Source organism: Dipodomys merriami, unplaced genomic scaffold (genome assembly GCF_024711535.1).
Source record: "Dipodomys merriami isolate MVZ:Mamm:240054 unplaced genomic scaffold, mDipMer1.0.p SCAF_348, whole genome shotgun sequence".
Taxonomy (NCBI): domain Eukaryota; kingdom Metazoa; phylum Chordata; class Mammalia; order Rodentia; family Heteromyidae; genus Dipodomys; species Dipodomys merriami.
In genome coordinates, this window is record NW_027205026.1 from 1,105,011 (window position 1) to 1,132,857 (window position 27,847).

At 65.5% G+C, this 27,847-nt stretch overlaps 1 protein-coding gene across 1 annotated transcript in view; it reads right to left on the minus strand.

The window, feature by feature from the left end:
• LOC138803748 (zinc finger protein ZFPM1-like) overlaps positions 1 to 27,847 on the minus strand; it is a 55,479-nt gene that overhangs the window by 19,686 nt on the left and 7,946 nt on the right. The window contains exons 2-3 of the mRNA XM_069987795.1: positions 9,410 to 9,538; positions 7,109 to 7,249 (exon numbers count right to left, since the gene is read on the minus strand). Of these exons, the coding sequence (XP_069843896.1) occupies positions 7,109 to 7,249; positions 9,410 to 9,538 (270 nt within the window). The remainder of the gene's footprint in view (positions 1 to 7,108; positions 7,250 to 9,409; positions 9,539 to 27,847) is intronic.

Sequence of the window (27,847 nt, forward strand, 5' to 3'; positions counted from 1 at the left end):
GAGGGGTGTGCAGAATGACGTCCACCCACAGCCCACCGGGGGTGTGGAGGCCTCCGATGCCTGTGGAATATGGTTTTTTTTGTTTTGTTTTGTTTTTTTTTGGCCGTGGGGCCTGAACTCTGGGCCTGGGCGCTGTCCTCAGCTCTTCAGCTCAAGGCTAGCGCTCTACTACGTGAGCCACAGCACCACTTCTTTCTAGTGGTTTATTGGAGACAAGAGTCTCACAGACTTTTCTGCCTGGGCTGGCTTTGAACCATGATCCTCAGATCTCAGCCTCCTGAACAGCTAGGATTACAGGTGTGAGCTACTGGGGCTTTTTTTTTTGTTTTTGTCTGGAGCTTGAACTTGGGGCCTGGGCGCCTGTCCCCGAGCCTCTCTGTGCTTAAGGCTAGCACTCTACCTCTTGAGCCACATCACCACTTCTGGGTTTTTCTGTGTATGTGGTACAGAGGAATGGAACCTAGGGTTTCATGCATGCTAGGCAAGCACTCTACCACTGAGCCACCTTCCCAGCCCAGAGTGTGTTTCTTTTGGGATCATTTCTGTAGAAGTTTTGTAAGAGAAGAAAAAGCCCCCAGGTCTTGCCAGGACGGCGGTCTTCCACACTGCCTCAAAGTGACCACGTGTGATTTTTGGGAATAAACTCCTAAAGCGCTGTGGTGAATTCCTGCTCAGGCTTCAAGCAGCTAGGCAGCATGCGGTCAGCAGGTCCCTCTGCACCCCCTTGATGCTGGCCAGTGGGACCCCAAAGCTCTGGGAACTGAGGGGTGAGCCTGAGGTGGTGGCTCGGGGGCCTGAAGGCTTGGTAGGGGCTGGCCGGCAGGCAGACCCCCGCCCCCCCAGACACAATAAGCCCAGTGATAACATCTGCCTCATCTCAGGCCGCGGCCCTCTCACGCAGGATATGACCAGCCCTCCAGCCGACAGCAGCCCCTTTGTCCCATCTCTGGGGACCGATCTTATCAGCAGCGTCCATGGCCACCGTAATGGAAAAACGCAGCGAGGAAATAAAAAGTTACGCACAGATAGAGGAGTAATAAATAAATAAATAAGGAGCCGCAGTGGTCGCAGGCGCGCTCTCAGGGAGCTCCGGCGCTGAGTCCAGGGGGGCTTCAGGCCCTGGCTCTGGTCCCCACCCTGGAGGCGGGGTGGGGGCAGGGGGCTTCAGGTCCCTGTTTCCATGTTTCAGCCCGGGCGGGCTGGACTCCCAGAGCCCGCAGTCACTCATGGTTTGGAGTACAGCCCCTGGAGCTGGGCTGGCCTGACAAATGTCATTGTCAGTCACAAGGACAGTGCCTCGGTTTCCCGCCTGGGAAGGGAGTAAGGGAGACGGACCAGGAGAGAGGAGGGAGCCGTGTGACACAGCACCGAGGACCCATGGGGCTCGCCAGCCAGGAGAGGAGGCCAAGGGGCGCTGGGACCCCTGCACCCAGGCTCCGTGCCGCCCCAGGCTTGTGGCACACACATGCCCACTGCCTGTCCCTGCCCTGCCCTGTCCCCACCGGCCTAGACTGTCCCAGCCCCCCTCCACAGACAAGGGACCCAGCAGCCCCAAGCAAGGGTGGTGTGCCGGGGGGGCACCACCAGGGTGGGGGCAGGGCTGGACACCCACTGTGGCCGTGCCACCTGCTAATGTGCTGCTGCCCAGTGCCAGCCCAGCGCCAGCCCAGTGCCAGCCCAGCGCCAGCCCAGCCCCAGCCCAGCCCCAGCCCCAGCCCAGCGCCAGCCCAGCGCCAGCCCAGCCCCAGCCCAGCGCCAGCCCAGCCCCAGCCCAGCGCCAGCCCAGCCCCGCGCCAGCCCAGCGCCAGCCCAGCCCCAGCCCCGCGCCAGCCCAGCGCCAGCCCAGCGCCAGCCCAGCCCCAGCCCAGCCCCAGCCCAGCCCCAGCCCAGCGCCAGCCCAGCCCCAGCCCAGCGCCAGCCCAGCGCCAGCCCAGCGCCAGCCCAGCCCCAGCCCAGCGCCAGCCCAGCCCCAGCCCAGCCCCAGCCCAGCGCCAGCCCAGCGCCCTGGGCCTTCCAGACACGTCTGTGCCCGTTGTATTGAGGTAACTGCGGGCTCGGGTGAAATGGCATGCTCTAACCACACAGCCAGGCCTGGGAGGGAAGCTTCTGGAACGTGGCAGCCGAGCATCCCCAGGCAGTCTGAGGACCGCCCTGCTGATGTCTGGGCTGGCCATGGGGGACGCTGGCTGGGCAGGAAGCTGGGTGGGAGGGCGGGGGAGGAAGTAGGCTTGATTAGGGCTTGCGGCTGAGATAGGCTGCCCTGGTCACAGATAGCAGCGCCCGGAAGGGGGTGAGGTCAGCGGGCCACGAGCGGCGGGTAGCCAGGCGGGGCGCCCCTCCGCCCTGCTCCCGCCACGCTCCCCACCGGTGTCCTGATGTCCACGCTTGGCTCATGTGGTGCCCAGTGAGAGTCCCTTGGTTGGTCCTGTGCCACTGTGCCCACCTGCCCACCCGCCTCAGTGTCCACATCTGTAACCTGGGCTCCAGCCTCCATCACGACCTTTCCTGGCCTCACGCTGGGCTCCTCAGCCGTCTTCCACAGCAGCAGGTGTCGATCCTGCCCCTGGTACGGAGCTGCCGCTCACCAGCCTCCACGGCTGCCTTCACCCACGGGGCCCAGTATAAACCCCAGGCACAGCCCCCACCGTGCACTTCTAGAGACTTCCTGACCTCACCTCCACTCTGCTAAGGACAGCGTCTAGCCTCCTGCCCACGCAGCCTTCCCGGGCTCTACAAGAGGGCGGGCATTAGTAATGGAGGTGGGTGAGGGGACGGAGGGCCAGGAGGTCTTGCGGGAGAGCTGCACACCTCCCACGGGTGCTGCAGGCTGAGACCTAGTTGCGGTCAAGGGTAGGGCTAGTGGAGGAGGAGGCCTTCACGGAGCCAGGGCCGGTATGCGTGTGGAGGGGGGCGTCTCTGAGCAGCCAACGCCCCTACCTGTCAGCTGGCTGCTGTGGCCCCTGCTGGCCCAAGCCTGTGCCTCTCAACCCCGCTCCAAGACACCCAGCGGCGGCCACAGCCCCGCAGGGCGGGCCCCTTGCTCTTGGCCAGCCAGGCTGTGAGCTCGGCCTGTGCCTCTGCTGCTCTCGGAAGCTGCCGCTCGCTCGCTCGCTCACTCGCTCCTCACGGCCAGGGCCTCACCCCGCCGGGGCCCAGCTCTGACGTGGCGTTGTCGCAGGGGTGCTGTCCTCAGCCTCTGCCTCCTCAGGAAGTAGCTGCCCCTCCCTCCTGCCCCTGGGCTGGAGACCCACCGCACACTCTGGGCAGAAGTGCCCGGCCTTTCCCAGCTCCGAGGGAGCCGGGGCACTGGGCAAGCACAGAGAAGAACGTGCCATGCTGGGCCTTCTGCCCCTTTACTGATGGGCAGGCAGGGCAAGGGGCAGCAGGCTTGGGCCCCGGGGCTTCAGTGACCCGAGGGACCTGACCAGAGGGCTTGGAGCTGGGGGACACCGGAGGGGGAGGCTCCCGAGCCAGCTCCCAGGCTGTGCTCTGGCACTGACCCCAGGCTGACCCCTGCCATCACCAGCACCCCTCCCCCGCCTGATAATCTAAGACAAATAGGCCTATCGCCTGCTGCGCCAGGCCCCACGATAACACAAAATAGCTGAAATGATTTTTCCCACCCACACAGGCCGGCGACGGGGGCTGGGAGGAGGGGACCGAGGCCGGCTATCGGCCCATCTGTCCATCAGCACGGCCGTCCTGCTTCATCCGCCGCTGCCCGATAACAGACTTGAGGTTTGTGCAGAAACCCCGGATAACCAGCCTGTGCCCTCACCAACCCCTGGAGGGGAGCCCCTCACCCCCCCCCGGCTGGCGTCCAGCAAGGAGCAGTGGACAGACCTCTGGAGGCCCTCGCCTGACGATCCTCTAAGACAGCAGCTCAATGCCCTCCCTGCCAGCCCTTCATTCTACAACCGAGGATTCGGGTGGAGGCCTTGCTCAGCAGCGGAGCACTTGCCCAGCTGGCACAGGCCTGGGTTATACCCCTAGCATCACAAACAGCAACAAAACCCCACACAAAGACTGGAGGCCCTTCCTCAGGTTCTAAGCACTGATCGTCTGGGGCCCTCGCCTGTCTCCTAGCTACGCCCACCCTAGCCTCTAGGGCTGTCAACCATGCCCTGAAACCCCAGGCCCTTTGCCCATGCTAGCTGCTTTCCTGAGCACTGCAAGCCATGCCCAGTGTGTCTTAGCTTGACTGAGATGGGGACTGGGGGTTCTCTGGGGCTGTCTGTCCTTCCTGTCTCTCAAGCCCGACCTTGACATTTGGGCCTTCCCTCTGTGAGCCAGCAGTGTCTGCCTGGGAGTGGCCAGCCCTCCCACCCGACACCTCGGGGTCCTGGACGGCCGCTTGGCTCCCAGTCAACAGTGGCCCCAGGACAGAGTCCTAGGCCCCAAGTTGCCCCCAGTGGACAACATAAAAACCTCTCTGTCTCTTTCTCTCTGAACTTAGCTGGACAGCCGGGGCCTGCGCCCCATTGTTCTGTGTCCCCCCCACCTGAGCTGGACAGCCGGGGCCTGCGCCTCTGCAGCCTGACCACACCAGGCTGGGTCACAGGGGCTGTCCAGCCCTGTGGACGTGAACAGTTAGGTTGCACAGCAGAGCTGGGTTCCAGGGTCTGGGCTTCTGTCTCTGAAGAGGGGGTGCAGGCTGGGGATGGGGTGTGAAGAGGGGGTGCAGGATGGAGCTGGGGATGGGGTGTGAAGAGGGGGTGCAGGATGAATTTGGGGATGGGGTGTGAAGAGGGGGTGCAGGATGGATCTGGGGATGGGGTGTGAAGAGGGGGTGCAGGCTGGAGCTGGGGATGGAGTGTGAAGAGGGGGTGCAGGATGGAGCTGGGGATGGGGTGTGAAGAGGGGGTGCAGGATGGAGCCGGGGATGGGGTGTGAAGAGGGGGTGCAGGCTGGGGATGGGGTGTGAAGAGGGGGTGCAGGATGGAGCTGGGGATGGGGTGTGAAGAGGGGGTGCAGGATGGATCTGGGGATGGGGTGTGAAGAGGGGGTGCAGGATGGAGCTGGGGATGGGGTGTGAAGAGGGGTGCAGGATGGAGCTGGGGATGGGGTATGAAGAGGGGGTGCAGGCTGGAGCTGGGGATGGAGTGTGAGGAGGGGGTGCAGGATGGAGCTGGGGATGGGGTGTGAAGAGGGGGTGCAGGATGGAGCTGGGGATAGGGTGTGAAGAGGGGTGCAGGAGGGGCAGGGGGTGCAGCAGTGTGAGGGTGGCTGGCCCCTGCTGTGTCCTTGGCTACCAAGCCAGGCACCAGACTGGGCACTGCCCCGAGGTCCCCAAGCTCATGGGGACCTGATGCCCCATCACCGCATGGGCAGGCTCCGGGAGATAAGCGGCCGCCGGGCCTCCCCGCTTCCCACCAGGCGATCCGTGTGGCCTGTGTGGGGCCTGATAGACGGCGGCCACCCGGCGGTTGGCCAGAGGCCCCTTATCAGCCCATCTCTGCCCACCGCACAGAAATCCCTATCTGTGGGTACGGACGGGCCCCTCCTCGCCCTCAAGGATGCAAATAGCACAGGAAGCGCTGCAGCCACAGCCGCGGGCCTGGCTCCTCGCAGGGGCTGGGCGGGAGTCGGGCTCCAACCCCAGGGAGTTGTGCTTCTCCTAGAAATGAGGGTGTGAGGTGCACATGGGGGAGGGGGCCTGGCATGACAGTACCCCTCGATATTCAGGAGCCCCCAGCCAGCACTGGACTCACCCCTGCAAGCTGGGGCCCTCCGCCAGCCCCCAGCCTCACCCCTGCTCACGCAGCAGGGCTGCCGAGGGGCCGCTCTGTGCTGCCCGCCCGCCCTGCAGCCACCCCTGGCCCCGTCAGGACCACCGTGGTCCTCCCCACCAGCTCCCGCAGGCACGCTCCCTGTGAACTCGAGGTGAGGCCACTGGGGGTCCGGGCTGAAGAGGTGCCCACCGCAGCCTGCTCACCACCCTCCTGCTGGGGAAACGAACAGACGGAGCTGATGAAGTCACTGGTGTGGACACAGACAGCCCCTGTGCCACCCGGTCCCTGCTCATGCCTGCCTGGCTGTGAGGCTGCGGTGGGAGGGGAGGACTCCGCTCTGCGCATGTCTGCCAGCTCTCCAGGGACCCTCCCTTGCCTGTCACTGCGTGCGGGGAAGGACCCGCAGTGCCCACCGCACTGCAGGCAGCGGGGGTCCCCACTGGCGCTGGCCACGCGGCCCTTCCGTGCCAGGCCACCCTTCTCAGGCGGCCTTGCTTCCCATGGCTCGGGGTCTCCATCCTGACGGTTACTGGGTCACGTTAAGTGACGGGGACTACGGATCCACTTGCTCTCAAAACACCACGCGGCGGTTGTCCACTGGTGCCCGGGTCCCCAGAGGAAGGACGGGGCCCTTTGCTGCTCAGCAAAGCCTTCCCACCCCCTCAGCAAGGCAGGCCTTCCCACAGGCAGGAGGCCCCGACGCTAGCCACGGCACCGGCGAGCCGCCGGCCTCCCGCACAGCAGGCACGCAACCAATGCCCGCTCTGCGCATCCACCTGCCTGGCACAGCAGCCCAAACGCCTCGCCCACCTCCTGCGTGGTAGGCATCATCTCTTAGTTAGGAATGGAGGAACAGCCGCTGCTCACTCCCCGCTCCCCCTCCCTTCACAGGTGATGGGGCTCAACACAGTGGGGGTTGGGGGCAGGGCCTGGGGAGCTGCAGCTGCCTGGCCAGTGACATGGCCAGGGACGTTCCCCGGCCCAGGCTTGATGGGCAGTGTGGTGCCGACCCCTGACTTCTACCTCGGATGGAGCTTGCCACCCCCGAGGAGGCTGAGTCCTGTCAGCACAGGCCTGAGTCCAACCCTGGGCACTGCCCAGCTCAGAATTCACACCCTGACCTGCCTGCCGCTAGCCAGCCGGCCTCAGGACTGGCGGCTGCAGACACGCCCCCAGGCCCCGCTCTGGGGACTTGGCCCGCTCAGCGCACTCCCTTCCCAGCCAGATTAGATCCTGTCTCCCAGGAGTCCTGTGGTGACTCTGCCTGGACCTTGCTCTAGGCACAGGCACGCTAGCGACCATCTCTAAACACAGCCAGTCTCCAAGGACTGGAGCACGGGATGGCCCAGCTTCCGCGGGCCTGCCTGCCTGGTTACCTGGCCCACTCCAGGGACTGGCTGCGGCCGCCTCCTCCTCTTCCTCCTGCTCCTGGGGTCTCCTGTCCGGCTCCTGTCCCTCCGTCTCCTCAGAGCCTCCTGGGGGGGTGGGGGGTGCCGCCCCTCGGGGAGGACTCATCTCTGCAGAAAGGAAAAGGCCATCACACACTGCTGACTAGCCCCTGTGGGCGGAGGGTAAGTGAGCAGGGCCCCGAGTCACCGCCCTTGTGGCCGGCTGACCGGGGAGCATGGGGACGACATGGCAGTGTCGCTCCGGAGCCCCCTCGGCCCCGGCGAACCGGAGTGTGGTGACTGTCCCCTCGGAAGAGTGAGCGGGGTCCTGACCAGGTGCCAGGCCCGCGGCCCGCACTGCCTCCCGCCGGCCAGATGCACGGCAGCTGGGCCCCTCTGCCAGGCCCCGCACCCAATTCCAGCCCAAAGGGCATATTTGCCTTCCGAGTGGGGCTGATAACCACCACAGCCCCCGATCGATGCGCGCCCATAAAGCCCCTTGTGACGTCACATGCCGGGCAGATTATTAATACCCGAGATAAGGCTGTGATTAACATCAAATAAATCAATCACACAGTATAAAAGTCCTATTATTTTTGGCTATAAATCAAAGTGGCTGGCATTTGAGCTCCAGCCACCGCGCGGGAGCCGCGCCGGACCAGCCTGAGCGCAGATACGTGCTGCTGCGGCTTATCGCAGCATCGCGGGGCGATCACCGCAGCTGGTGCCAGGTGCAGGCCTGGCTGTTTTTCCAGCTCGTTCCCCGGCCCCACCCGCCCCCCTATGCAGCCCCAGCTCCCAAATCAGATAAAGGACCCAGCTCCCAGAGAAGCCACTGGGTCAAAGTCCACCAGCAGCCAGCCACTTGCCCTTTGGCAGTCCTGGCCTGCCCCGGGCCCTCCATTAGCCCGCACCTAATAATGTTGATGGTGAAGGAGATAAGCCCGGGGCGGCTCGGAGCTGCGCACCTGGCTCCGCTCCCGGCCCCCCACGCCACAGCGCCGGGCAGCCTCGGACCCAAGGCCTGGAGCGGGAGGAGCAAGGCCCAGGGGCCGTGGGTACACTCCACCTGGACCACCTGGCAGTGTGTACACTGACCACGGGCCCCAGGGGACGCACAGGGCCCGCCCACCCGCTGGCCACACAGCCCTGGCCCCGGTTCATTCTGGGAAAGGAAAAGGGCCAGCCAGGGGCCTGGGCTGGGGACGGAGCAGGCGGGCTCCGAGCTTGTCGCCAGGCAGTGGGGTGCTGGGGCAGAGCCATGCTCCAGTTCAAGGCTGTCCACATCTGCTTGGCCCTCCGTCCCCCTCCCTGCCCACCCTCAGGCCTCCCCACGGTCCCCGTCCCCCTCCCTGCCCACCCTCAGGCCTCCCCACGGTCCATCCCCTGCAGTCCCCCTTCTGTTCACCCGCAGTCTCTATTTTCCTCTGTCCACCTCCCGTCGTCCACTCTGTGGCCCTGCGGGGTCTCTGTGCTCACTGTGTCAGGGCAGAACTGCCTCTCAGTGCCTTTGGGGCTTCTGCGGGAGGCCTCTGCCCACCTCCCCCGCTCGGGGTCATGCCCCGCTCGCCGCCCCCACGCGCTGACGGTGCGGCCGTGCGGCCTGTGAGATGCTGCTGAGGGTCGTTCAGGCTGGGCACTAAGGTTGGGCGTGCGGCAGGCAGCCCATGGCCACCTGGGACTGCAGGTGGAGGTGAGCGCAGGCCACTCAGGACCTCCGGGACTCTGGCCTCGTCTGGAGCCCGGTGAGATGCTGGCCCCCACCCTGTCGCCTCTGGAGAACTCTGGGGTCTCTGAGGCCTTAAGGCCCCCCCCAGGGCTGGTGCTCGGCAGGGCCCCCACATGAGGTGAGGACCGGGTTTAAGAGTAAAGCTGAATCGGACCCGAGTCAGGCTCCTGCTCAGGTGTGCAGGGGCTGTGTGACCCTGAGGAGACGCCTCACCTCTCTGGGCCCCGTCCGCCTGCGGTGTGGCGGGAGGCACGGTGGCTCAGTGAGCCGTGCTCAGCAACTCCATCTCACGAGGGTGAACTCAGTGCCCACAGGGTCCCCAGTCTCCGTGTGGAGCAGCGATCGTCCGTCAGGGCCTGTCTCCCCCTCAGCGCAGGGCCGGGCGCTGAGACCACCTGCTGAAGGCCCAGCCTCCGCCGGCTGTCGGGACCTTCCAGGTCCTCAGAGGGTGAGACCCAGCTGTGGCCTGGACGCCCTGGGCTGACCAGGCGTGCCGCGGCACAGACACCCCCGAGCCACTGCGGCCCCGGGGGCCCGGGGAGGATGCGCCGTGCACTCACCGGCTCGGCAGGGGCTTGGGGGCTCGTCCTCCTTGGCGGTCTTGGGCTCTGGTGCCGTGGCCTCCGGCTCTGTGGGACCGCTGCCGGCAGCCTGGGCCTCCTCTGCAGCCTCCATGTCTCCAAGGGAACCTGTGGAGAGGAGCCAGGAGCCATGAGGAGCGCCAGGGACCAGCCGGGCCCTCCTGGACCCCTGCCCTGTGCCCGCACACCCTGCCGCCCGGGGAGGTGGCAGCCAGACAGGGGCAGGGCCAGCCACCCACGGGGGCCGGTGGCCAGGCTCCCTTTAAGCCCACCGGGTGGATGGGGGTCCTTCCCCAAGCCTTGGTCCTCAGCCTTGGTCCCGCCTTCCTCTCTCCCTGCTGGCCTGAGGGCATGGGCCCCCAGCCCTGGGGTCTCGCCCACCAGCTGAAGATGTGGGGCAACCTGGGGCCCTTCTGGGGCAGGGCCTTCTGGGGTGGGTGCTGTAGGCCTCCTTGGCCTGTGAACCCCATACTACATGTCTGCCTGGCCCCTACACGGGTTCCCAGCGCCCCAGTTCCCAGGATCCCGACACTTGGTCCACGGCCCAGAGTTGAGTGCCATGACCACATACTGGTGTGTAAAGATGGGCTGGGTGATGAGGAGACAGCGGACAGAGACAAGTCCACGCAGCCCCATGGTGATCCGCCGGGTATCCCCAACACCAGGGCAACTCGTCTATGCCGTCAGGAGTGGAGAGCCGAGGCTCAGCCGGGGCCTACAGCTCCGGTCATCCTCTGCTCCCGCCTGGCTAGCTGCAGCGGCTCAGGGGCAGCACCCTGCACGCACGGACCGCGGGGCAGGGCCAGCGCTTCCAGGCCACACATCGCACACTGAGGATGGGGGCTCTGACGGGTGGGATGTGGCCTTCGCAGACCGGTGCTGGGTGGAGCTGACTGCTGGGCGTGGCCAGACACCCCTCCCAGCTCTACCACAGCCCCCAGCAGCCCCGGGGCGGTGCCACCCAGCTGGGCCGCAGACGCCCAGATAGCCCAGGGTGAGTGAGGGTCCTCCACTTACTGGAGAACAAAGGCGTGCTCTGCACAAAGCCTCGTTGACGAGCGTGGAGAAAGAGGCTGCCAGGCTGAGTGTCGATTTATTCTAATGCTGCTAATTCAGTTCCAGCACAATTAAAACAGCAGTGATGATAATGCGGGAGACAACAGCCAGCCACGGCGAAGCCTGCCCCAGGCACCCTGGCTTCCTGGGTAAACGCGCCCATCCTGCTGGAGTCTGTCAGGTGGATGCCAGAGCCCCAGACCCCACAGGTTGGGGACATCTGAGAACTGCTGTTCCTCAGCTGTCCCTTTAGGGACCCCAGCGGCTGGCCAGGTGGTAGACAGCACGTGTGTGTCCTTGCTCTGTAGCCTGGGCCAGCGGTGCTGCCTCTTCGCTTACAAATGGGAAGTACCTGCTTTCCAGATCATGGCCCACGTAGACCCGTGGTGAGTGCCCTGCAGACGCTGGCCAGCACTGCCACCAGGCGCTGCCAACAGCCTGAGAGGTGGAGGGACACCACTGCCGACTGAGCACCACCAGATACGGGTCCACCTGCACTCTTCACGAATTTCTCCCTAAATTCCCTAACCCACATAGCCCAGCAAGATCATCTGCCACTTTCCATCTCAGATGGGGAAACTGAGGCACAGTCCAAGCTGGATCAGCTCTCAGCGTGGAGTAGGGAGCTGACAGGATGCCAGAGGAGGCGAGAGTGTGGCCAGGGGTGGAGGACGGGCAGGCCCCTGGCACACAGCCCTGCACCTCACAAAGAGCCTGGGTCAGAGCCGCTTGATGGCCAAGTCGACGGAGGCCCAGTAAGGCCGACTCTCTGGCCCTGTCCTTACAGAGGGAGCAGAGGCTGGGCTGAACAGAGACGCACTTCAGGCCTGTCTGGACCCAAGCTGCTCAGAGCCTTGGCCGCGGACCCCCTGGCCGCCCCAGGGCCTCCACCCAGCTGGCATCAGGTCAGAGGTTGGTGTCCAGGGCTGTACACCTGCCTGGGGACAGTCAAGGGCCATCAGGGCAGTCCCCAGCGGCCAGGGCAGTGCTGGGCGCAGCCCCTCGGTTATCGCGAGGAGCAGGTGCCCAAGCGCCCATCCGTCTCCCGCTCATTAAGCCGGACGCAGGGATGGGAATGGAAACATAATAGCTATTTGATTGGGGGTGAGATATTTTGCATATTGGCTCGGCACTGATAGTGGAATTTCATCAACTCCCTTTTTCATGCTTTAAACTGAATTACGGAGACAGACTGCACGGCGGGCGATCCCTCTCCCTTCTGGTCCCTCCCGGGTCCCCAGCTGCTGGGGCAGGACCAGGGCCCCGCACTGCAGCTCCCGGGGTCGGGTCAGGAGAGTGCTCCAGCGCTCCTGCTGCTGTCCCCGGGGGGCGTCACTGTGGGAACAAGGGTGCTCTCCGCCAGCCCCACCTCACCCACACCTTCCTGGCACACCTGGCTCTCTTGCGGACCCCTCCAGGAACGGGGCAGGGGACGCAGGGAGGCCCCAGGGGCCCCCTTGGCCTCGCTGTTCCCACCCACCTGCTCACGCCTCCTCGGCCGTGCCCCCAGGCGTGGCCCTGCAGGAGAGGAAGGCCGCTGGCCAGCGAGGCTGGGAGCAGCATACGCCAAGGCCCAGAGGCAGCGCCTCCTACACTTGGTCTTCTGGTGGAGAGTGGGGCAGCCTCCCAGCAGCCAGCTGGGCCGGGAAAGGACAGTAGAGGTTGAAGAAAAAGACCCCCCACTGTATCTGGTAGAGGGCTTGGCCTCCCGCCCCCACCCCGGCTGGGCAGCAGGTGGGCGGCCAGCACATGGCATTGCCAGGAGGGGGACCCTGGCCTCCAGGAGGCACAGAGCGATCAGATAAGGCCCTGATAGCAGCGAGAAAATAGCAACAGGTTCAGGCTTTCTCACCGCTGGGTGGCGGGCAGCTTGGGCCCGGGGGCGGGGGATGGGATGTCCCTGCTCCCCCTCCCTGAGGAGCATGCAGTGAGGGCACAGGTCACCCGGGGGCCATGAACCGGGTCTAAAGCCTGGCCTCCTGGCTGGTGGACACCACTATGGTGGCCCTGGACCAGCAGGCCTAGGTGTGCTTCAAGGCCTTGACCGAGAAAGAAACTGAGGCATGGGCGTCCCCCACGCCCCTCCATGACTCACACTGACGGTTCTGAACGCCACGTCTGGGAAGGCACGGTGACCAGATCCCCAGGGGCCCTGCAGAGGCCAGGCGGCACCCTCAGGTCACATGACCGCAGTCCTCAGGCCACCGCCTCTGCTCATAACTTAAGACTGTGGCCCATGCTGCCCACCCACCAGCCTGGGCCCCTCCCCACCCTGCCCACCCACCAGCCTGGGCCCCTCCCCACCCTGCCCACCCACCAGCCTGGGCCCCTCCCCACCCTGCCCACCCACCAGCCTGGGCCCCTCCCCACCCTGCCCACCCACCAGCCTGGGCCCCTCCCCACCCTGCCCACCCACCAGCCTGGGCCCCTCCCCACCCTGCCCACCCACCAGCCTGGGCCCCTCCCCACCCTGCCCACCCACCAGCCTGGGCCCTCCCCACCCTGCCCACCCACCAGCCTGGGCCCTCCCCACCGGGCCCACCCACCAGCCTGGGTCCTCCCCACCATGCCCACCCACCAGCCTGGGCCCCTCCTCACCCTGCCCCCCCACCAGCCTGGGCCCTCCCCACTGGGCCCACCCACCAGCCTGGGCCCTCCCCACCGGGCCCACCCACCAGCCTGGGCCCCTCCCCACCCTGCCCACCCACCAGCCTGGGCCCCTCCCCACCCTGCCCCCCCACCAGCCTGGGCCCTCCCCACTGGGCCCACCCACCAGCCTGGGCCCTCCCCACCGGGCCCACCCACCAGCCTGGGTCCTCCCCACCCTGCCCACCCACCAGCCTGGGCCCCTCCCCACCCTGCCCACCCACCAGCCTGGGCCCCTCCCCACCCTGCCCCCCCACCAGCCTGGGCCCTCCCCACCGGGCCCACCCACCAGCCTGGGTCCTCCCCACCGGGCCCACCCACCAGCCTGGGCCCTCCCCACCCTGCCCACACGCCAGCCTGGGCCCCTCCCCACCCTGCCCACCCACCAGCCTGGGCCCCTCCCCACCCTGCCCACCCACCAGCCTGGGCCCCTCCCCACCCTGCCCCCCCACCAGCCTGGGCCCTCCCCACCGGGCCCACCCACCAGCCTGGGTCCTCCCCACCGGGCCCACCCACCAGCCTGGGCCCTCCCCACCCTGCCCACCCACCAGCCTGGGCCCCTCCCCACCCTGCCCACCCACCAGCCTGGGCCCCTCCCCACCCTGCCCACCCACCAGCCTGGGTCCTCCCCACCGGGCCCACCCACCAGCCTGGGCCCTCCCCACCCTGCCCACCCGCCAGCCTGGGCCCTCCCCACCCTGCCCACCCGCCAGCCTGGGCCCTCCCCACCCTGCCCACCCACCAGCCTGGGCCCTCCCCACCGGGCCCACCCACCAGCCTGGGCCCTCCCCACCCTGCCCACCCACCAGCCTGAGCCCTCCCCACTGGGCCCACCCACCAGCCTGGGCCCTCCCCACCGGGCCCACCCACCAGCCTGTACTCCTCCCCACCCTCCCCACCCACCAGCCTGGGCCCTCCCCACCCTGCCCACCCACCAGCCTGGGCCCTCCCCACCAGGCCCACCCACCAGCCTGGGCCCTCCCCACCCTGCCCACCCACCAGCCTGGGCCCTCCCCACCGGGCCCACCCACCAGTCTGGGCCCTCCCCACCGGGCCCACCCACCAGCCTGGGCCCTCCCCACCGGGCCCACCCACCAGCCTGGGCCCTCCCCACCGGGCCCACGCTGTTGTTTGCTACCCAAAGCCCCAGTCTGTGGATGGCCGCCACCGTCTGAGAGTCCCCTGACCACCACCTTCCAGACCTCGGACCCAGTGCGTTGCTCAGAGGCACACTGCTCAGCTCAGCGGGGCCCAGCGCTGTGAGCACAGACAGGCAGGGTGGTGGCTACCCAGGCAGGGCTCCCAGGGGCACCCGGCTGCGGCAGGCCCCGAGAGGGCTCGGGCGGCTGGGAGGGGCGGCCAGCAATTGGTCTGGTGACCACCGAGGAGGCTGGTGGAGGGACGGGCGTTTTCTGCCAAGCAGACAACCTGTTCTAGCAGGGTGCCACGCCGGACCTCCCTGGTCCCTGAGGGTCATGGCGAGCGGGGGCTCAGCCTGAGCCCACCCCTCCGGGCCTGCCACCGCGCCCAGGAACCCGCCCCCACTGCCCCTCCTCCCCAGGGCCGCACCGTCGGCCTGCACTTGCCCTGTGGTGGACAGTGCCCTGGGCTCTGGGAGACCCTGAGGCCTGGGGTGGGTGCCGGGGTCTCCCGCCTCGGCTGTGTGCCCTGGGCATGCAGGCTGGGAGGGACCAAAGGACCCACTTTCTGCCTCTGGAGTGGGTGGGCGGAGGCCTCGGGGTGCTCTGGCAGTCCCGAGCAGGAACTTCAAACGTGGGGCGGGGCAAGCCCGGCAGGGCTGCCTGGAAGCTAAGACCGCGCCAGTGGGAGGGACTGGCTCTCACAACACTGGAAATGTCTGTGGAGACACACTTCAGACACCGCGCCACGCGGCCCAGGCCACGCAGGGCCACATGGCCTGCTCCACTCGAGGACAGGGCCCAGCAACCCGAGCTGGGAGGGTCCTTTCCAAACGCTTGAAGATGACTGTCCCATCAGCTGCGCTTCCTTGCGGTTCTGCAGCTTTCCCCGGGCTGCCCCTTCGCCTCCCCGGCCCGGGCACCGTCCCCGCCGGGCCGGCCGGCCTGGCTCTGGCCACACTGCGTTTCTGGACCGTCCTGTGTTCAAGCTTTAGCAGGCCTGGCAAGACTGGCACTCCAAGCAGCTCCGTGGACAGGCCTGGGGGACCTCCGCAGCCCCGCCACGTCTGGGCCTCAGAGGGCACTACGGTTACAGGTTCTCCTCTATCCCTGTGGTCCCGGACACTGAACTCAGGGCTCACGTGTGCACACAAGGGCTCTACCACACGAGCCACATCTCTAGCCACTTTTTGTTTTGTTTTGTTTTTGGTCATGGGACTTAAATTCTGGGCCTGGGCGCTGTCCCTCAGCTCTTCAGCTCAAGACGAGCGCTCTACCACTTGAGCCACAGCGCCACTTCCTGTTTTTTCTGCTTATGTGGTGCTGAGGAATTGAACCCAGGGCCTGATGCATGCGAGGCCAGCGCTCTACCACTGAGCCACCTTCCACTTCTTTTGCTGGTTATTTTAGAGGTTGGGTCTTGCTCTATGCTCTGTCTGATCTGATCTTCCCACTTGTGCCTCCATGTCACTAAAGGCAAGAGGCACATGACACCTTGCAGTCACTGGGCCCAGCCAGGCTCACGGGTGCTCCCTTGGTTGAGATGGGGTCTCAAGAGTGTTTTCTCCAATCTGGCTTCAAACCATGATCCTCCAATATCTACCTCCCAAACAGCTAGGATTGCAGGCTTTAGTCACCATTCCTAACAGAGTGTGTGTGTGTGTGTGTGTGTGTGTGTGTGTGTGTGTGTGTGTGCACACACGTGCATGCACACGTGTGCGCGCAGGCACACCAGTACTGAGACTGAACAGGCTTCAGGATATGACCTGGCTCTCACTCAAGGCTGGCACTCTACCACCTGAGCCACACCTCTACTTCCAGCTTTTTGCTGGTTAACTAGTGCTAGGAGTCACAGTCACAGATTGTTGTCCTCAGACTGGCTTCAAATTGTGATCCTCAGCTCTTGCTGAGTAGCTGGGATTATAGGCATGAGCCACTGTGCTCAGCTAGTCTAACCTCTTAGAAGGGTTCCTGACTTGGTACCCGTTTTGCGGGCAGGGACAGTGAGGCATGCGTGTGCAGACCTGTGCCAGGCCTCTGCTCTGCAGAGCAGCAGCCTGCCCTGCTCTTCCCTGTCCAGGTCCTCAGACACCCTGTCCACACCCAGTCCTGGCTCACAGCAGAACAGAACTATGGATGGGGCCCTCAGGGCTAAGGCCTTGCCCCCCCCCACTTCTGGGCCTCAAGACGCCCCCCCCCCGCCCCCGCCCCATGCCTCATCTCCATTCACATCTTGTCTGGTATGCACTCCCATGTGATCTCTGTTCATCTTCCCGCATCTGTTCCTGGGACCGGGGTGTCGCTCTGTCATGGGTGTTATGGACTACGAGGAGAGAGGGGGTCCCTCCAGAGGCAGCGGCTCTCTGCGGTCCAGAATCAGCACACAGGCCTGCTGAATCCCGCATCAGCACAATCCCACAGGGGTGTCTTGCTATGACGGAAGGGACACTGAAGCAGATGGTGGTCATACCAGCCTGCCTCTGACCCTGAGCTGGCCTCAGCCAGCTGCTCACACAGCTTCTCAGAGCAGTCCACACTGAGGTCCAGCAGCCTCCCGGACCTCCGTTACGTACCGGGTGACGGGCGTCAGAGGCGAGCAGCTGGGAACAGGGCACGGGAGGCTCTGGGGCAGAGCCCCCCCTCCCACAGGGTGCCGGGAGGACACAGAACTCAGGATGGGGGAGGTGGGAGGGGGCCCAGGCTGCAGGGGATGACGTCTGCCGGGAGATGGCATTTTGGCGGTGGCCGACTGGAGTCCAGAGCGGGTGAGCCGGAGGCCGGGACAGAGCGGAGGCCACAGGAGGCCGGGACAGAGCTGTGTGGGCTGTGAGGAGGGTTTGGTGCCCAGGTGGGGGGAGCTGGGATCACACTGTGCATTAAGAACAGGTCTGCTGGATACCACACGAAGGCCAGCAGGCTGACGGGCCACCTCCAGACAACACCTAGCTCTGGGCCACTTCCTTGGACTCCCCAGGGACCCTCCTCCTGCCCTGAGGCTGCCCTGGCTCAGGCTAGAGCCAGCGGGCTGGTCCCCCACCCGGGCTGTCCCCAGGGGCAGGGGCCCAGGTGGGGCAAGGCTGAAAGGAGGTGGAGGAGGAGGAGGAGGGAGGAGGGCCGGGCCTGGCTGATAGGGAGAGATTGGTTTCAGCGGCGGAGGGCCTGCCAAGTCCACATCCTATCTGCGGCCTGCACTTACTCAACATTCATCACTGTTGAACTCGGAAACTTTATCAACGCTAAAGGTTGGCGCCATCTCTGGGCCCGGCCACTCCCGGCCTCTGATGGGCCTGATAGATTACGGGAGATTGTTTCACTCTGGAGAAGCCATTCCAACGCAGCCGGGCCCTCTGTGGTCAGCGGTGGCCAGCTGTTGGACCTGGGGGCTGTGGGGCCCAGACCAGGCGTGGCTGGTGAGACCACGCGGCAAGCAGGGGCGGCGGAGGCAGGGAGCGGGTCAGGAGCCCTGGGATCCAGAGGACGGCAGAGGCGAGTGACCTCTCTCCAGACGGTGATTCGGGGTGCGGGAGCGATGATCGGCCGGCGGCGCAGCTGCTCACCACAGCTGGCGGCAGATGGCCGCTGGGGAGCGCTGGGTTCCAGTGTGACAGGCGGGCAGCACAGAGCCGTCTTCAAAGCACACCCCGGCACACACAGGGCAAACTCCAGGCCCCCCTCAGCCCCGTCTCACGGGTCTACGCCTCCTATCACCCCACCGTGCAGGAGCCCAAGGACAGTCACGTCCCCTTTGGTCCCCATGGACAGGACGTCATACCTCCTGACTCAGGACCGTCCCGCATCAGCACGCCACACCTACAGAGCCCATCACGCTCCTCAGAGAACCAGGGCTACAGCCCTTCCTCTGTGCATTCGCTTTCCACCAGGCTGTCCAGGTGGCCCCGGGTCCTGGCCTGGGCTGCACACAGTGGTGTCCAGTGTGAGTTTGGAGAATGGTGCTTCTGTGTGGAGGCACCCAGAGTGCGGCCTGCGGTGGCAGGCTAGGCCACGAGCCCCAACGCTGCTCCCGTCCACCCTGCTCCCGTCCACCCCGCTCCCGTCCACCCCGCTCCAGTCCACCCTGCACCCTGCTCCCGTCCACCCTGCTCCCGTCCACCCTGCTCCCTGCTCCAGTCCACCCTGCACCCTGCTCCCGTCCACTCTGCTCCTGTCCACCCTGCTCCCGACCACCCTGATCCCGTCCACCCTGCTCCCTGCTCCCGTCCACTCTGCTCCCGTCCACCCTGCACCCTGCTCCTGTCCACCCTGCTCCCGTCCACCCTGCTCCCTGCTCCCGTCTACCCTGCTCCCTGCTCCCGTCCACTCTGCTCCCGTCCACCCTGCTCCCGTCCACCCTGCTCCCATCCACCCTGCTCCCGTCCACTCTGCTCCCGTCCACCCTGCTCCCATCCACCCTGCTCCCGTCCACTCTGCTCCCGTCCATCCTGCACCCTGCTCCCATCCACCCTGCTCCCGTCCACCCTGCACCCTGCTCCCGTCCATGCTGCTCCCGTCCATGCTGCTCCCGTCCACCCTGCTCCCGTCCACCCTGCTCCCGTCCACGCTGCTCCCGTCCACGCTGCTCCCGTCCACCCTGCACCCTGTTCCCGTCCACCCTGCTCCCGTCTACCCTGCTCCCGTCCACTCTGCTCCCGTCCACTCCGCTCCCGTCCACCCTGCACCCTGCTCCTGTCCACTCTGCTCCCGTCCACTCCGCTCCCGTCCACCCTGCTCCCGTCCACCCTGCTCCCATCCACTCCGCTCCCGTCCACCCTGCTCCCGTCCACTCCGCTCCCATCCACCCTGCTCCCGTCCACTCCGCTCCCGTCCACTCCGCTCCCGTCCACCCTGCTCCCGTCCACCCCGCTCCCGTCCACCCTGCTCCCGTCCACTCCGCTCCCGTCCACTCCGCTCCCGTCCACTCCGCTCCCGTCCACCCCGCTCCCGTCCACCCCGCTCCCGTCCACCCCGCTCCCGTCCACCCTGCTCCCGTCCACCCTGCTCCCGTCCACCCTGCTCCCGTCCACTCCGCTCCCGTCCACCCTGCTCCCGTCCACTCCGCTCCCGTCCACCCTGCTCCCGTCCACCCTGCTCCCGTCCACTCCGCTCCCGTCCACCCTGCTCCCGTCCACTCCGCTCCCGTCCACCCTGCTCCCGTCCACCCTGCTCCCGTCCACTCCGCTCCCGCCCACCCTGCTCCCGTCCACTCCGCTCCCGTCCACCCTGCTCCCGTCCACTCTGCTCCCGTCCACTCCGCTCCCGTCTACCCTGCTCCCGTCCACCCTGCTCCCGTCCACTCCGCTCCCGTCCACGCTGCTCCCGTCCACTCTGTTCCCGTCCACTCACTGCCTGGCGCTCCTCTGAGGCAGTGCCTGTTCTACAGGCTGGCTTTTTCTTCCTGTTCCTTTTCCCTTTTACTTCCTTTGTCTCCTGGATGATCTAGAATCCAGTGGGGAGTAGTTATACACCCCCACGCTGTCCTGGGGGGTCAGCGAGGAGACCCGGTCCCGGAGGCCTGGGAGGAGGCTCAGGCACAGCCCTCCAGCCCTCACACCACGGTAAGAGGGCTGGGAACAGAGGCCCAGAGGTGAGGGCCAAGCGCAAACCTGCTTCTGGTCTGATACCCTTCCCATTTCTCTCCTTAGACCTCAGCCCACCTCAGCTCTCTGCTCTTCCACTTAAGCATGTCTACAAAAACACCCATGTCTGTGGCTGATTTTCCGTTCATGAGGCTTGTGGGTGCTGTGGGAGCCGACAGCCAGGACTCTGGGCTGGAGTCTGCCAATAAGATGCAGGGAGGAGCTGGGATGTGGAGGACGACAGAGGGCTTGTGGCCTTTTTCCTGGACGGGCGGGGTAACTGGAGACATAGGTCTCCAGAGGACCCAGAGGAGACCTGGCCACCTCAGCCCTCAGGGAAGGGGCTGGGAAACCACCTGGAGTTGTCAGCCTATGGGGTGCCCTGCTGTTCCCCAGACGCTCCGGCCTCCTTGCAGGGGCCTGACCAAGCATGACTGGATGCAAGTTACCAGAAGGAGCAGAGCTTGGAGGAAACCTAGGCTCAGGGAGGACCAGGGGAGCTGGCAGGCCTCAGCTGTGCCAGGACTGGCAGTCAAGCCGGCCGCACTGACCCCATAACACACCCACATCCGGGCCCCCAGTTCAGTGTGGGAGGAGTCTGAGTTCCTTGAGGGTCAGCAGAGGCCATCCAAAGGCCAGCCTGTCCATCCTGTGCAAGGTGAGTTGGTGGTCCTGATAGTGAGGCAGGAAAGACCAACCCTTCAAGAGCTTGAATAAGAACAAGTGGGTCTCCCCCTCCTCCTAAAGGGAAGGGGAGGGAAGGCCCCACCCTCAGCTGCTCAGCCTCCTCAGAACTCACGCCCACTCATTTACATGTCCTATTCCTATTGGCTGATTGCAGGTAGGCCTGTGGTACCCACCCAGGGGTGGGGCTGGCTCTAGGGGAGGGGCTGTGACCCTGGCACTTGATCTGGATAGAAGGAGGTGACTGTTGACTGGCTGTTAGTTGTGGGGGACCTGCAATGTTCCCAAAAGAGAAGAGCTGGGGGCTGGAAGGTGGCTCAGTGGTAGAGGGCTTGCCTTGCATGCCTGAGGCCCTGGGTTCGATTCCTCAGCACCACATAAGCAAAAAGAAAAAAGCCAGAAGTGGCACTGTGGCTCAAGGGGTAGAGCACTAGCCTTGAGTTGAAAAGCTTAGGGACAGCGCCCAGGCCCAGAGTTCAAGCCCCACAACTGGCCCCCCCCCAAAAAAAAAACCCAGAACAAAACAAAAAGAGAGAGGAGCCGTCTGGAGAGAGCTGGTGTCCACTAGGGCTGACTCAGAAAACAGGACCTTACCCAAGTCAGATGACCAAGATCCAGGGGTCTTCTCCCAAGTCCTGAATCCTGTCCTCATCCACCCCAGCTGTCCCTCAGGGGGGTGACAGGTCCTGAGTCGCAATCCACCCCAGCTGTCCCTCAGGGGGGTGACAGGTCCTGAATCCCCATAAACCCCAGCTGTCCCTCAGGGGGTGACAGGTCCTGAGTCCCCATACACCCCAGCTGTCCCTCAGGGGGGTCTGTGACAGGTCCTGAATCCCCATCCACCTCAGCTGTCTCTCAGGGGGTCTGTGACAGGTCCTGAGTCCCATCCACCACAGCTGTCCCTCAGGGGGTGACAGGTCCTGAGTCCCCATCCACCCCAGCTGTCCCTCAGGGGGTCTGTGACAGGTCCTGAGTCCCCATCCACCTCAGCTGTCCCTCAGGGGGTCTGTGACAGGTCCTGAGTCCCATCCACCCTAGCTGTCCCTCAGGGGGGTGACAGGTCCTGAGTCCCCATCCACCCCAGTTGTCCCTCAGGGGGTGACAGGTCCTGAGTCCCCATCCACCTCAGCTGTCCCTCAGGGGGTCTGTGACAGGTCCTGAGTCCCCATCCACCCCAGCTGTCCCTCAGGGGGTGACAGGTCCTGAGTCCCCATCCACCCCAGCTGTCCCTCAGGGGGTCTGTGACAGGTCCTGAGTCCCCATCCATCCCAGCTGTCCCTCAGGGGGTCTGTGACAGGTCCTGAGTCCCCATACACCCCAGCTGATGTGACAGGTCCTGAGTCCCCATACACCCCAGCTGTCCCTCAGGGGGTTTGTGACAGGTCCTGAGTCCCCATACACCCCAGCTGTCCCTCAGGAGGCCTGTGACAAGTCCTGAGTCCCCATCCACCTCAGCTGTCCCTCAGGGGGTCTGTGACAGGTCCTGAGTCCCCATCCACCTCAGCTGTCCCTCAGGGGGTCTGTGACAGGTCCTGAGTCCCCATCCACCTCAGCTGTCCCTCAGGGGGTCTGTGACAGGTCCTGAGTCCCATCCACCTCAGCTGTCCCTCAGGGGGTGACAGGTCCTGAGTCCCATCCACCCCAGCTGATGTGACAGGTCCTGAGTCCCCATCCACCCCAGCTGTCCCTCAGGGGGTCTGTGACAGGTCCTGAGTCCCATCCACCCCAGGCTCTCCCTCAGTGGGGGAGGGGAGCTCTGGGGGCCTACTCTGGGGGCTCCCTTTTCAAAGCCATGGTGATGGTGGTGGCGATCACTCGCTTTCCCTCTAGATCTGGTGGCTGCGTGAGTCGTGGGCAGTGGGCTTGTGGGGGGTGAGTGTGTGTGCACGGCTTTTGTTCCTGGCATTTTGGTGGGGTGAGATAAGGGGAAGCGGAACGCAGCGCGAGCAGGCAGATAGATATGGCGATAGCGGCTCCTCACCGCACAGTGCATATCACCCTCTTTATCGCAGTTCCCTTTTCTTTCTGTCTTTGTGTCGGGGGCTGGGAGGGTGGAACACACCATCCTACCTCCCACTGCCAGGAGCTCGAGGTGGGGGCCTCCAGCTCAGCTCCTTCCCACTGGGCCCTACACACCAGGGCCGCCAGGGCTCCAGCAGGAAAACACGGGGACAGGGACATCCTCAGGGGCAGGCACAGCAGCCCCAAGACACCTGCCTGGTGGGCAACACTCTGGTGGGGACACCATGGTGGGGACGCTGTCTGGTGGGGACGCCGTCTGGTGGGGATGCTGTCTGGTGGGGGGCACTGTCTGGTGGGGATGCTGTCTGGTGGGGATGCTGTCTGGTGGGAATGCTGTCTGGTAGGGATGCCGTCTGGTGGGGACGCCGTCTGGTGGGGGGCACTGTCTGGTGGGGATGCTGTCTGGTGGGGATGCTGTCTGGTGGGGATGCTGTCTGGTGGGGGGCACTGTCTGGTGGGGGCACTGTCTGGTGGGGACGCTGTCTGGTGGGGACGCCGTCTGGTGGGGGGCACTGTCTGGTGGGGATGCTGTCTGGTGGGGACGCTGTCTGGTCGGGATGCTGTCTGGTGGGGATGCTGTCTGGTGGGGATGCTGTCTGGTGAGGATGCTGTCTGGTGGGGATGCTGTCTGGTGGGGATGCTGTCTGGTGGGGATGCTGTCTGGTGGGGACGCTGTCTGGTGGGGGGCACTGTCTGGTGGGGATGCTGTCTGGTGAGGATGCTGTCTGGTGGGGATGCTGTCTGGTGAGGATGCTGTCTGGTGGGGATGCTGTCTGGTGGGGATGCTGTCTGGTGGGGGGCACTGTCTGGTGGGGATGCTGTCTGGTGGGGACACTGTCTGGTGGAGACGCCGTCTGGTGGGGATGCTGTCTGGTGGGGATGCTGTCTGGTGGGGACGCTGTCTGGTGGGGATGCTGTCTGGTGGGGGGCACTGTCTGGTGGGGATGCTGTCTGGTGGGGACGCTGTCTGGTGGGGACACTGTCTGGTGGGGACGCCGTCTGGTGGGGACGCCGTCTGGTGGGGATGCTGTCTGGTGGGGATGCTGTCTGGTGGGGATGCTGTCTGGTGGGGATGCTGTCTGGTGGGGATGCTGTCTGGTGGGGGGCACTGTCTGGTGGGGATGCTGTCTGGTGGGGATGCTGTCTGGTGGGGATGCTGTCTGGTGGGGATGCCGTCTGGTGGGGACGCTGTCTGGTGGGGGGCACTGTCTGGTGGGGACGCTGTCTGGTGGGGATGCTGTCTGGTGGGGATGCTGTCTGGTGGGGATGCTGTCTGGTGGGGATGCCGTCTGGTGGGGATGCCGTCTGGTGGGGATGCCGTCTGGTGGGGATGCCGTCTGGTGGGGATGCTGTCTGGTGGGGATGTTGTTTGGTGGGGATGCTGTCTGGTGGGGATGCCGTCTGGTGGGGACGCTGTCTGGTGGGGGGCACTGTCTGGTGGGGATGCTGTCTGGTGGGGATGCTGTCTGGTGGGGATGCTGTCTGGTGGGGATGCTGTCTGGTGGGGACGCCGTCTGGTGGGGGGCGCCGTCTGGTTGGGTTCTAGCACTCCATCCCAGCAGCTCCTCACAAGGACCCATGGGGACAGTCACCCCAGCGAGAGGCCCAGAGCTTCAAAGCTGCTTAGCCAAGGTCACACAGCCAGTGGTGGTGTGGGGAGCTGCACCCGGGCCTCTCTGGCCTCAAAGCTAGCTGCCTGGAGAGGAGGTGCTTGCTCCTCCTGGGAGCCCTTGGTGGGGTGGGGACTCGATGGGGACAGGCTCAGGAGGTGTGGCCGGAGCCCACCAGGGAGTCAGCCCTGGACCTGCGGGGTCCTCACCCCATTCTAGAAGCCGGAACCTCAAGGGGGGCCTGCTCACAGCATGGGCGGCTGGACAGCTGAGGGTGTGCCCCGTGCCCTGCAGCCGCCCAGGGCCGTTCTAGAGCAGATTCCAGGACTGCAAAGGCAGGTGCTCCAGGGCCCCGGTCACTGTGGGACAGCAGAGGGGTGGGAGAGGCCCCAAGGCCTCTGGGACTTAGAGGCAGCCTGCAAAGGGAACCCCATACCTAGGGCTTAGGAAGAATACAAACAGGATTCCTGTGGGGTATGCGGCAGACGCCTGGGACCCCCACCCCACCATGTACACAGGACCCCCACCCCGCGACGTGCCCGGGACCCTCACCCTGCTACGTGCCCAGGACCCCTGCCACGTGCCTGTGACCCCCACCCCGCCACGTGCCTGGGACACCTACCCTGCCATGTGCCCAGGACCCTCACCCTGCTACGTGCCCAAGACCCCTGCTACGTGCCCAGGACCCCTGCCATGTGCCCGTGACCCCCACCCCGCCACGTGCCTGGGACACCCACCCTGCCACGTGCCCAGGACCCTCACCCTGCTACGTGCCCAGGACCCCTGCCACGTGCCTGTGACCCCCACCCCGCCACGTGCCTGGGACACCCACCCTGCCACGTGCCCAGGACCCTCACCCTGCTACGTGCCCGTGACCCCCACCCTGCCACGTGCCTGTGACCCCCACCCCGCCACGTGCCCGGGCAGCGCTCAGCCGTCCACCCCTGGGACCCTCACCCCGCCACGTGCCCGGGCAGCGCTCAGCTGTCCACCACGGGACCCTCACCCTGCCACGTGCCCGGGCGGTGCTCAGACATCCACCCCTGGGACCCTCACCCCGCCACGTGCCCAGGAGGCGCTCAGACGTCCACCACGGGATCCTCACCCCTCCACATGCCCAGGAGGCGCTCAGACGTCCACCACGGGACCCTCACCCCTCCACATGCCCAGGGGGCGCTCAGACGTCCACCCCTGGGACCCTCACCCCGCCACGTGCCCAGGAGGCGCTCAGCCGTCCACCCCTGGGACCCTCACCCCGCCACGTGCCCAGGAGGCGCTCAGATGTCCACCACGGGACCCTCACCCCGCCACGTGCCCAGGAGGCACTAAGACGTCCACCACGGGACCCTCACCCCGCCACGTGCCCAGGAGGCGCTCAGACGTCCACCACGGGACCCTCACCCCGCCACGTGCCCAGGAGGCGCTCAGACGTCCACCACGGGACCCTCACCCCTCCACATGCCCAGGAGGCGCTCAGACGTCCACCACGGGACCCTCACCACGCCACGTGCCCAGGAGGCGCTCAGACGTCCACCCCTGGGACCCTCACCCTGCCACGTGCCCGGGCGGCGCTCAGCCGTCCACCCCTGGGACCCTCACCCTGCCACGTGCCCGGGCGGCGCTCAGCCGTCCACCCCACCACGCACCCCACCACACACCCAGGCGGCGCTCAGCCGTCCCACCCACCCCGCCACGCACCCACGTCTGCTGCAGGGCCCTGCTCTCCAGCTTCACCCTCAGGGACCAAGGAGCCCGGAACGGGGGGGGCACTACAACGCAGGCAAACCCACCGAGGAGCTGAGGTCGCCTGCCCAGCTGCCAGCCAGCACAGGAGCCGACTCTGAACTCTGACCACCCTGTCCCACGCTGGACCCCGCTCCAACGGCACTGGCAGCACCTCACTTCCCTTAGACTTCTGATACAAACCAAAGGAGAAGACAGAAGCCAAGTCCCTCACTGAAGGAACCTATCGTGTGGGGGCAGATGAAAGGACTCCAAGAAACGAGCAGAGGCTGACAGACTAGCCTGGCCCCGGCCAGGACAGGCTGTGTGGCTCTGAGCCTGCACCAGCGCCTTCTCCTTGCAATGAGGGTGCAGCGGGGTGGGGGCCAGGGGGGGCATAGCTGCAGACACCCCAGATGTCCAGACAGACGCAGACGCGGATCCGGAACGAGTCTCTGGGTTCGAGTCCCTCCTCTTCCCTCCTGTGTTGTGCTACTCAACCTCTCTGAACTTGGGAGTTTCCAGAAGAGAAGGAAGTCATGGATGTTCCTCCAGGGTGAGGAGTGGCTGCGGGTGGGTGACGCGCAGGCCCTGCAGGCCCCGCAGGAAGGGCTCAGTACGGAACACCTGCCCCAACAATGGCCACGAAGGAGGTTTTCCGTGGGGAGCCCCAGAGCCACCCAGAAGAGCCGGTGGCTCCATCCAGACTTGGGGGCCAATTCTGATAAACAAACAAACAAACAAACCCAGAGCAGGGGCCTGACCACGGCCCGGCAGGAAGGCCCGTGGCGCCCGTGCCCGGGGCGCCAGCCTCGGTTTCTCCTCCCAGGCGGCGCCAGGCTCCTGAGGCTGCCTCACCTGTCCCTCAGCAGAGGGATTAGCCACACGCAGCCTTAATCGCTGCTAATCACACCATCGCGCAGATCTCACATCAGCTGAAGGATGCGGCTTTATCCAGACAGCCGCACAGTGGCACCTGAGTCCCATCCGGCGCAGACAGTGATGTGTGGCAGCTGGCTGACAGGGCAGGGGGAGGCAAGGTGGCCGGGACAAGCCCCTCCCAGCCCAGTGCCTGCTGGGGCTCTTTCCGGTATCCCGACACACGGAGCACCTACTGTACAGCAGGCAAAACTCCTGCCCCAATGCACCATGCCCTCCCGAGGAGGCTGGGTCTACACCGGACAGAGGAGGAAACTGAGGCACAGAGGTCCCCACAGGGCCAGAGTCCAGGTAGCTGGCTCTTGATCTCCCTGTGATCCATTGCCAGGCTTTGGGGGAGGGCCCAAGGCGGCCTTCTGCTCTAGGGGTGGGCAGTGTGTCAGGGCCGTCCACCCGTGGTCAGCACCAGGGCCGCACGGTGCGGCTGTCCGGGCAGAGGCCTGTGTGGCTCACTGGACTCTGGATGGTTCCAGTCCCGGCCTGGCCCAGGGTCCAGGAGCGGACGGGGAGGCTGCCAAGGGCGCCCTTCTGGGGCCCCATCCCCTACCCTCCTCCCTACCTTCTTTTTCAAAAACATAATTTATCTGTGTATTATCAAGAAATCCAGACACTTTAATCAGTGAGCTATGAAGTCAGAATTTCCATCCTTATCTGCGGGAGGAGTGGAAGTGGAGGAGATAGGCAGGATCGCTGGTGGGGAATGTTAATGGGCGGGGAGGCTGGGCCATTGGCCACGGAGACGGCTATCTCCTCCATTATCGAGGCTGTATCTCACCCACCATCTCAGTGCGGTAATGGGGCCAGTTCAACTTTCCGAGTTATCACAGGAGTTGAAACCTGCGCCCGCAGAGGCCCGGATGGGGAGACAGTGTGGGGCGGGCAAGGCTTCAGCGGGCCGGGCCGGGCGCCTGCAGACTGGAGAGCCACACACAGGACCACCTTCTGCTCAGGAGGGGAAGCTGAGGCAGGAGGCTGCTCAGACTCCTGGAGCTCTGGCCCTGGCAGGGAAGGGGTGGTGTCAACAGC